Source organism: Parasteatoda tepidariorum, chromosome 6, assembly GCF_043381705.1.
Source record: "Parasteatoda tepidariorum isolate YZ-2023 chromosome 6, CAS_Ptep_4.0, whole genome shotgun sequence".
NCBI lineage: Eukaryota > Metazoa > Arthropoda > Arachnida > Araneae > Theridiidae > Parasteatoda > Parasteatoda tepidariorum.
In genome coordinates, this window is record NC_092209.1 from 47953955 (window position 1) to 47965352 (window position 11398).

Here is an 11398-nt window from a genome sequence, read left to right on the forward strand (position 1 = left end):
AATATGCTAATTAATTAGTGCTAACTATTAATTAAGTTACGAAATCAGACACAAAAACGTACTTTCTCTGAATAAACATATATTTTTTTTTACATATTTGGAATCTAGACACTTGAATTAGGGGGGGTAGACAAAATTTCAAAAAAATTGGGTGGTAAATTGGGTAGCAATAAAGGTTTATATATTTGGCGATAGTCCAGAAAACCGCCAAAAAAAGTCGCCTGCGCAAATGAATATTTTAAGATAACCCATTGACTAATTCAAAAGAGGAATGCTTAATTTTACTAGGTTGCTAAGCAACCAAAATCTGACCGTAAAAAAATTGAAATAAAGTTCTGTGATTGCTTTAAGAGGTTTTATTAATTATTAATAGAAAATATCTCGAAGTTTCTAGGCAATAGACAATTTTTAACTTCATTTAATATATATATATATATATATATATATATTGATTAAGAATGCTAAACCACAATATTTTACCCTTGTAGCATGATACTTAAATTTTTGGGAAATTGGATTACCATTGAGATAGTTGGTAAAAAAGTTATATTACGTATATATTTTTCAAACTACTCTACGATAAGATGGCTTTCGTATACTTTATTTATTATTCACGAAAGAGATTTACCATTTAATTTTGGTAAGAAAGTTTTTTGTATATATTACGTATATAACATATATTGACGTATATTTCACCATTTAGATTTTGGTAAAACGCTTAAGTATATTGTACGTAATATTGACAAAATAAAATTAGCATTTTATTTCAGTAGGAATATTTTTGCATGTTTTATGTAATATAGTCACAAGACGTAATATAGTTAATTTACTAGTTTGATTTAGTAAAAATAATTCTGTGTATTATACTATACGTATTATTGAGGAAGCAAATTGATCAATAAAACAATACGTAAAAATAACGTATTTATCCTTACCTAGTATAAATGGGTTGATAAAATATTTACAAAATAAACGAATTTGTTTATGTCTAATTTTACGTAATTTTTTCGCTTTTTGGATATCCATTTTTTGCTATAATACGAAGTTTCAATTTTACGCAAATTTTACGAATGCTTGGTAAAATTTAAAAACAAAATATACGCAATTTTGAGATGAAATTGATGGTTTTCAGGTACATGGGTAATAACTGGTCAACCAGCGGAAGTAGCCGCGAAGGCAGTTTGGGAGTTGGCAAATCAACACGAACAGGGGGCGGCCTCTCCCTAGTTTAATGAAATTCTAATATTTTGTTACTTAAAAAAAAACTATGGAGTTCATTGTTTTTATACAAAGAATGTAATGCAAAAGTAGAATTTTCGGTATTGAAATTTGACGTGTTTTCTGACCGGTGATTTTTACTTTCACCGTATGTAAAAATTCTTGAGCAATATCCGGACTGGCTACTAAAAGACTCGTAATTCAAAATGAACAAAAGCTATTACGGAAATTCCATTCATACTTTTGATATAGGATTGACATTTTTTTTCTTTTGGTCGTCCGTCTATCACAAGTAAAGAATGTCTGCTCGCAAAACATTATTATTTTATTCGGCTAAATTTATCTCTTTATTGCTTTGTAAGAATACTAAGAATTCTATTCAGCAGAAAAAAAAGATAATTAAAGACTTAAAAGTGCCAATAAAACCATGGCTTAAAAAAATATTTAAAGTCGTTTTGCTATCGATGATAGCAGAAATTTTCTTTTTTTTGTAATAACATTTTAAAAGTTTTGCAAATAAAAATCAGGGAATATGCTGGCTGATGCATTTACCGTTAAAAACATCATTGAAGTGGATTGTATAAATACATAAAAGTATCTATGTTTAATTCATGGTTTCATTTACAAAAATTACCCCTTTTGAAAAGTTTTAAGGAGGCCATGGGATGATTGTAGACTTCCAATAGTTTAAAAAAAAGTAAAAATAAAATGAAGATTATCTAATTGTCCTAAGCGATAATTCATTGTGGGTCCCAAAGCTCAATATCATAATCTTGTACTTTTAAACACATTTGAATGAGACCCAGTGCAAGTAACTATATGATTTTAATTTAACATGGTGATTAATAAAATGTGGTACGCGAATGCGTATTAGAAATTTTGAGGAATGATGAAGCACTATCGCTCCAGTGTACCGCAACTTCAATAAAATACTATATTGAACCAATTATCGTACTTCTTCAATTTGATTGCACAATATGATTCTACTTGCACTGAAACATGGTTCAATATAACATCTTATTAAGGTTTCAAATTATTCTGTATTATGGTTCAGCGAATTATGGTTTTAACGTATTATGATTTTTCGAAGACTCTGTAGTCGCATGAAATTATGTTTTTTGGCAAATAATGGGATATTTTATAATTACTGTGAGTTTGCAACTGTGACGTTTAGGTCAATTTTAACCTACCTTTAACCAGAGCCCTTAATGTTTATTCTAAAAATACCGCAAAATGTTAATATGTAGAAAAGCTAGCTTTAAGAAAATGAAAAGCGTTTGTAGTCTGATTTTGTAATACTTAAAAAACTACTCCAAAGCTGCATTACCTGGCCTCATAAAAATTTAAAAACAAATGGAAATAAGACTTTGATTTTGGATAATTTTCATCTGTGAGGAAAAATTTAGCCAAATTGGCGATTTCTTAAGAAAGTTTAATAACTCTTTTAAAATATTTTATTTAAAAGTCCGTTAATTCTTTTCTTCTAAAAGGACAGATAATTCTTTGCAGAAATATGTCGTATGCAGTATAAAATTATAGCTTTATTCGAAGTGTAAGTCACTTAAACTGTGTTTTCCCCCCCTTGGCGAAAAAACGTCGAAAAACCTTTATTAACCGAAGAGTGTAACGGGTCCCATTAAATCATTATCAGCTGCTCGTTTAAGCAAATTAAATCTTACATATTTCTAGAGTTCAAACGGTTGAACTTTTTCGAAATTAAGGTATAAAGATTAATTGTAAAACGCGTATCAGCTTAATAATTGTGTAAACCTGGATAACACACAAAGTTAATGCGCGAGAAAAAAAATTCAGTGCTTAATAATCATAAGAACTTTAACAAATAGACCTCACCTCTCCAGAAAGATCTCGAATATTCTCATCGTGGAGTTGCCGATTCTCTTCTTTTGTCTCAGTCACTGTCTGATTGCTTTCAGTCTTTTCGCTAATGACCCTAGCAGAACCGGGAACCATAACATAACCATCCCCCGGTGGGTCATCTCCGGTGGTCTTATGCTAAAACAAACAAAATCAAAATCAATCAAAAAATAATGCATGCTACAAAGACAACAATGCAAACAAAAACGATGAAACCAGGAAAAAAAAGGTTTTCTCAAGGTCAAACAGTTTTTTTTTGTCTACTATAAGAATGTGCTTTATTTCCTTAGTAACTATATCTCAATAATTAATGTTAAAAAAAGAACTACGTATTAGTTTCAATTAATAAATGTCATATTTATTATTTTTTGTAACTTGCAAAAAGACGAAAAATATTTTACAAATGCGAAAAACAAAAAAATTAAAATATTATGTTTAAAATATAAGGAATGCACTTTTTTTAATCCTCCAAATGAAGACACAATAATTCCTATTAGAATTATACGAGTTTTTTTGAAGGAGGAAATTAATTTTTTTACTATGAAAGAGTCTGCTATATTTTTTTTGGTAAATATGTATAAATTCTTTAATATTACATTAATACAAAATACATATTTTTATTTCTTTCCATCAAGGCAAATTTTATTTCACTCTGTGTACCGGATTTTCCTTTAATAAAACTTTTCCAATTAAGGAGTAGTATGCCATTTATAAAGTACCAGCACTTTGCCTGCATCATCCGTAAAATCAATTTTTATCGTAAAATATTTTACCTCAATTTTTTATAGTAATATTTATTTCATCAGAGTGATTCAGTGATTTTACAGTTATTATTGCTGTAAAAAATTACGGTATATCAGATTTTTTGCTCCGTAACACGTTCCATTAAAAATGGATTTTACGGTAAAAAGTACAGGCACTCTGAGTGCTAGTACTTTTGACATGTGTTTAAAAAATATGGAAACTTTTTGCCTTCTCTCACGGACTAATTTGCCACTACTACAATGTCGAACAACCTTAATAGTTTTAACTTTGACTCAATACTTTGAAGCTAAGAAAAGTGATAATTTTTGTAGCAGGTATAGCATTTACATTTTGTAAAACAAAATTAAATACAACTAGTGGGTTGCGCCCCCTGCTTGCTAACGCTCGCCAACCCCCGAAAATTGCCACGCAATCTTATATGGTTTGCTTCGCAAACCAAGCTCGCTTCGCTCGCTACTAACTTAGGTACATTGCACAAAATTCTAAGAATTCGAAACAATCATTCAAATACATATAACAACTTTTTTTAAAAAATAATTACATCTTTTTAATAAATACTAAGTCATTAAAATAAATTTGAATTCAAATAAATGACATGTAATTCGTTAAACCTTCACATTTGGTGAGAATGCTCCCTCTGGTTATATCAGTTTCCGTTTTTAAAAGCGCTATATGTTGAGCCACCTCAGCTAGATTTGGCATGTGACATTTTTTGCGGCAATCATTGGTCGATTTTCTAGCGTTGCCATTCGGGGAGTTGTAATGAGGCTTTTTTTGTCGCCGTGTAAGAGAAATATATATATAGATGTTTATTTACTTCAGTATTTTCAGATTCTTCAGTGCGATTATCTTCTTTCGTTTTTGTAGTTACTTGAGGCCCAGAATCAGCTACAACTCGACCGTCTTCTAAAATCAGTTGTCTTTGCACACGCGTTTCGACCTACAAAAAAATAATAAATGAATAAATAAAATTAAGAAGTAAATTAAATCTATGCTGTAAACAGAAATTTTGAAATCTTATGTTTTTTCTAATAGACCTAAAATATTTCAAACTAAAAATCATCGCTGGAAAATTTTCAAAGTACTTAATAATAAGTATGTAAATTTTGCTGCTTTAATATCTCTCTCTAGCTCTGAAGTAATTAGTAATTGAAAAAGTGTATTACTTTCTAAAAGTTTAATAAAAATTAGATGCACTGTGAAATTTTTAAAAGAAACTGCCAAAGTTTCTTTAAATTTTTTTCTTTTCATATTTTATTTACATCTTTTATTTACGTATGTAATTTCCAGAATGACAAAAGGTGCTAATATGTTATAAATTAAATGGATTTTCACTTATGTTAATAATAGCTTTCTCTGTTTGTAGTTTCAATTAACCACAATCAAATCTAAGCAAACAGATGTTTGCGTGGGGTTAATGTAAAAAGGTGGTCTATTGTGAACAAGTCTACACAGTCCCATTCAGCTTCCAGTGGGAAAAATAAACAAAACAATCTAGAAAAAGTGAAAATCTATTATAAATTAAATTGTGTTTCACCCATTTTGATAATATTTACATCTTTTATTTACATATTTAATTTTCAGAATGACAAAAGGTGATAATATGTTATAAATTAAATGGGTTTTCACTTAAGTTGATAATAACTTTCGCTGTTTGTAGTTTCAATTAACCACAATCAAACCTAAGCAAACAGGATTGCGTGGGGTTAGTGTAAGAATGTGGTCTAGTGTGAACATGTCTACACAGTCCCATTCAACTACCAAAGGGAAAATATGATTTGATTACAAATTTTAATTTGATATCATTTATTTTCTAAATTAGAAGGATTTTGTAGAATGGTACACCTTTACAAATAGTGATTTCAATCTCGTGTAAATCACGACCTCATCACGGCAAAATTTCTTCAAAATCCACTCCAAAATGTCTTTACCACAGCATCAATTGCATTCTCAACAACGTTATAAATTCCAGAAAAATGTCGACGAATACCATGAATGAGATTTCTTAATATTTTTTTTAAAGAAACTCTAACTCTTTAATCTCTAAAAATTAATTTCCGCACTCATTCAAACGGCATCATCAACACGAAAAAGCATCTTTTCACCACAGATTAAGGTCGTAATATTTCTTTTCTTTCAATTCGAAAAGTTATTTAGGTTTCACTCACGTATATTGCCTACAGGTACGGAATGTTTTTCACTTTCGAGACCCACTAACTTAATAATCTTCGTTTTTCCTTTTTCTTTCTTTTATTGTTGTTTTTAAAGAAATCACAAGCACGTTGTAATTGGATGTTTATTAACTCAATAGTATAACCGCAAAAAATAATTAAACCAGAAAATGCACCTTTACAAATCGTACAGAGACAAAATTAGACACAGTTAATGCGAAAATAATAATATATAATTGAGATTTTCCTTCTTTGATGTTGATGTAAGTTATTTTGGATCATTCGTTGGCTCATATTTTTTTCAGCTAATAAAGAAAGCACCCCGAGGGTCAGGGACTAACTGAGATTTTTTACTATATAGAAAAGGACTTGGAGATTAGAAATAAAGGGGAGAAGAAAATGGTCAATTTCTCTGTGTTGATGGGAATATAAATTTCACTAAAATTAAGGAATGAATTTGAGAAGAATAAAGTTTTCACCGTGCAAGATAAATAATTTTGTTTGATAAAATTAGTTTTAAAGTATCCTAAAATTCACGTAATCAAAGCAGGGAAATTATTTATATCAACGGTATGTTCAACGTTCCTATAGTTTTACCGTTACTGAAATTGAAATCTGTAAATAGATCATACTTTGAAGAGCTAATTTAGCATTCCTAAACCAATACCCCTGATACAGTCAATAGTGTGAGTAAGATCATAGTTTGGGTAAATATTGCAGTTTAAAACGCATTGTAATTTTATAACTGCTTCAAAGTAGACAAAATTCACATATCATTGGAATCTAGATCAGAAAGATGCTAAACCTCTGATTTACAAAATGAGAGCGATTTCTTTTAAGTCAAAAACGTTCAGCAAATGTCCTTTTCTCTTACTAGATACAAATCATTATGTTCTTGAAAGTTTCTTTCAATATGCCATTCATTGCATCATGTATACAACTCTTTTGAGAAAACATTTATTTAACAGATGGTAGACATAAAAATTTTCAATGATGAATGCAAAATTTAATAATAGTAATTGGTAGCCAAAATTTAGTAATATTAGGAAGGAAAAATAACTGCAGACCCATATCCAACCACGGCCTGTCACCGATCGCGTCACAAATAGATATCTTTTCTGCAATTTCTCCAGGTAAAATTCAATAAAATTTAATAAAGACAATATTTAAAGTTTTTGTATCCTTTCCACAACAGAGGCAAATTTGAATCGTTTCTTTAAAGAAAATTATAATAAATTTTGCCTTTTTTATTGGATACATAGTTGGTTAAAATAGTTTTGATAGGTTTTATATAAACCAACCCTTTCCTAAAAACGCTTTTAAATTTAGTAAAGAACAAACAAAGATGTCTGGGCAACAACCTGTTTATGCAAAGCACAAGCAAAATTCTTGTAAATCAACAACTATTCCCATATATCCAACAAATGTCCTTAACTGTCACCTAACGCGTCACAAATAGATGTCTTTTCTTAGCTTTTTCGAGGTAAAATTCAATAAAATTTAATAAAAGAAAATATTCGAAGTTTTTGTATTCTTTCAACAATAGAGGCAAATTTTAACCGTTATTTTAAAGAAAATTACAATGAATGTTAACTTATTTATTGGATATAGTTGGTTTAAATTATTTTAATAGCTTTTATATCAGCCAACTATTTCCTAAGAAAACTCTTACATTTAGTAAAGAATTACTTGAGATGTCAGTGCAACAACCTTTTTATCCAAAGCACAAGCGAAATTCTTGTAAATCAACAACTACTGACACATATCCAACTAATGCCCTTAACTGTCACCTAACGCGTCACAAATAGATGTCTTTTCTTTGATTTTTCCAGATAAAATTCAATGAAATAAAGTTTTTGTATCCTTTCAATAATAAAGGCAAATTTTAATCGTTATTTTGAAGAAAATTACAATAAATGTTAACTTATTTATTGGATATAGTTGGTTAAAATTATTTTAATAGCTTTTATATCAACCAACTCTTTCCTAAGAAAGCTCTTAAATTTAGTAAAAAGAATTACTTGAGATGTCAGTGCAACAACCTTTTTACGCAAAACACAAGCGAAATTCTTGTAAATCAACAACTACTGACACATATCCAACTAATGCCCTTGCCTGTCACTAAGACACATAATATAATGACCTTGCAAACTTCTTTCAATATGCCATTCATCTCGTCACAAATAGATGACTCTTCTCAGAAAAACATTTATTTAACCGATGACAGCTATTATCACTTTCACTGACGAGTTCTCTAGGAAAAATTCAAAGAGAATTGGAAAGAAAAATTCCCGAAGTCAAAGTGCCTGCTTTGGCAAGGTTTCTTATTTATCTTTTGTAAATGACATACTTTTTTTTTTAACATTAGGTGTGCACTCTACCATCCAAGTCCATTATGTGTACCATAAAAAAGCATTGCCGTTATTAATTTTCAGTTTCCGGCATTTAGAACAAAACACCTCCTTTAAACAGCCATGCTCCACTAATTGGTTAAATTGCCCGTGAAAGGGCTCACAAGGTTCGTCAAGCTCTGAGGATCCAGAGACCACTGAGTCAAGATGAGAGTCCAGTGAAGAGCCCAGCACTATTCCTCGCGTGATTTAAAAATATTTTTAGAATAGCTCTCAAGTGACATAACAGAAATCTTTCCCATTTCCTCTATGAGCGTGTTGAAACAACAAAATGTGCATGCATCATTGCTTTAATGAGAACATCCGATTACTTAAACTCAGCAGTAGAAATAAAATTGTGTAATCGGGTTAATTTTTTTTTAAATTCTAAGACCAATTTAGCAACATATCGCTAATGGGCTGCAATAGTGGCACAACTCAAAAAACACGTTTTATGGACTAAGAACATGTGTAAATATGAAAATACACATTCTTTTCAGCAGCAATACTAGCGAACTCATAATTCAACTTGAAGGTAATCTTCGTTTAAGCAAACTAAAGCATTTTCTATGCATTTTCACTAGCAATGAAAACGTTAAGCCCACTTATCACAAAACATGATTTTTTGAGTTGTGCCGCTATTGCAGCCCATGAGCGGTATATAATTTAAGCTTGTCGTTGACGAAAATTCTACGGGGTTCAAACCCCTTATAGCATTAAAGTAATGTTGGTGGTATCAAAATAGAGGCTGCCGTATTTTTTTTTTGATCATCGACATTTAGTGAATGCTCTCAATAAATTTGCGACTGAAGAGCACTGATATTCATCCATAATTATTTTATTTCAAAACCAAGTCATCAATATTGACCTCGGCCGGCATTAAAGCATCAATACCCTTGGCATTATAAAATATCGTTAAAGCTTTGCCCTTTTAATCAAAACACATCCAATTACATTCATCAAAGTTGAATGACAAAACATGAGAATTCTTTTTTTAATACATTTCTTTAAAAAAGGATTAATTAATTTTTTTAATACTTTGACATTAGTGTTAATAGTTCAACAGCCACATATTAATTTAATATTATTTTCAACTCGTAACCGTCTGCAAAAATTATTCCAGCTCTAAGACATTTTACAGAACTGTGTCAGCAAATTTATTAATTCGAGTTAAAAGTTAATTGTTATTATATATTCTTTATTTTAATTGGCATCCAACAACTATAATGCTGTTAAATGATTGCTCGTTTGAAATAACATCTTCATCTTTTGCTCTAATTTTACTTAATTTATGATTGCTAATTGTAATTAAAGTCTACTTAAGTTTAAATTAAACTCCAGCTTTTTAACCCGGATTTAAGCTTATCTGCCATCCGTTCCAAAATTCAAGTTCAAAAGGCTAAGGAGTCAGTTAACTTTCATCAGTCTTTTCGTAATCAATTAAGATCGTGTGCAATGTATCAGCATTAAGCGCAGGTTGAGTTAACCAGCAAAAAAGCAGCTGGAAATATGCAATGCAATTAGAACCTTTTTTGCATTAGAAAGTCGTTAGGTCAAACAGCTTTGGAGCGGGGAGAAAAAAATAAAATAAATGACATAACGCCTGAACAAGGTCGAAAAGAATTCACGAACCATTGTGTACAATGACCTTGAATTTGGTTGTAAGACATGCCACTAAATCAGATTCTCAGGTAAAAAAATAATATTCAGTTCTCCCTGTAAACAGTAAAAAGAAACGACGTTTTTCGCGTGAATTAGAATTTGGCATTCTTCTCTTACTACAGTGACAGCTATGAAGAGCATAGAATTACACGAATTCCTTAGTATCTGATTCGAACATTCTATGAAAAGAAATTGAAGGTCTTAATTTTGTTTTGTTTTTTTAATAAATTCAGATTCCACTAAATTGAAGATACAAGAATTATTACTATAAATTCGATATTCACCAAATCGATGCTAATCATAACTAGATCTCGTAATTTTCGTGTGAATTAGAGATTGGCATTCTTTTCTTACTACAGTAACAGCTATAGAGAGCATATAATTACATGAATTCCTTTCTAATTATCTGATTAAAACACTCTTCGAAAAAAAATTTAAAGCTTTAATTTTGATTTTTTTTGTTGCAAATTCTGCATTCTACTGAATCTAAGATGCAGGAATTATAAGTATGATTATTATTTCGATATTTATCAAACCGATGCTACTCATAACTGGATTTCATAATTTTCGTGTGAATTAAAGATTGGTATTCTTCTCTTACTACAGTACCAGCTATAGAGAGCATATAATTACATGAATTCCTTCTTAATTTTGATTTTTTTTTTTTTAACAAACTCACATTCCACTGAATTGAAGATACAAGGATTATCACTATAAATTCGATATTCACCAAATCGATGCTAATCATAACTAGATCTCGTAATTTTCGTGTGAATTAGAGATTGGCATTCTTTTCTTACTACAGTAACAGCTATAGAGAGCCATATAATTACATAAATTCCTTCCTAAGTATCTGATTAAAACATTCTTCGAAAAAAAAATTTAAAGCCTTAATTTTGATTTTTTTTTTACTAATCTGCTGAATCTAAGAAGCAGAAATTATCACTATGATTATTAATTCAATATTTACCAAACCGATGGTAATCATAACTGGATCTCATAATTTTCGTGTGAATTAGAGATTGCCATCCTTCAATTACTATAGTAACAGCCATGAAGAGCATAGAATTAAACGAATTCCTTCCTAAGTATATAATTAAAACACTTTTCGAAAGAAAAAAATTGAAGGCACAATATTTTTACGAATTCTGCATTCCACTGAAATTAACATGCAGAAAAATGAATTATTACTATGTTAACAAATTCGATATTCATTATTTTCGATAATTATAATAAACTCAATATTTTATCGTAATGCTTGGTAGGTATATATATATATAGGTATATATATATACATACAGAACTGTGTCAGCAAAT

At 29.9% G+C, this 11398-nt stretch overlaps 1 protein-coding gene across 2 annotated transcripts in view; it reads right to left on the reverse strand.

Moving 5' to 3' along the window:
• LOC107436313 (chascon) overlaps positions 1-11398 on the reverse strand; it is a 75059-nt gene that overhangs the window by 17921 nt on the left and 45740 nt on the right. For both annotated transcript variants that reach the window (XM_071182331.1, XM_016047971.3), the window contains exons 5-6: positions 4676-4798; positions 3070-3231 (exon numbers count right to left, since the gene is read on the reverse strand). In XM_071182331.1, coding sequence (XP_071038432.1) covers positions 3070-3231; positions 4676-4798 — 285 coding nt within the window. The remainder of the gene's footprint in view (positions 1-3069; positions 3232-4675; positions 4799-11398) is intronic.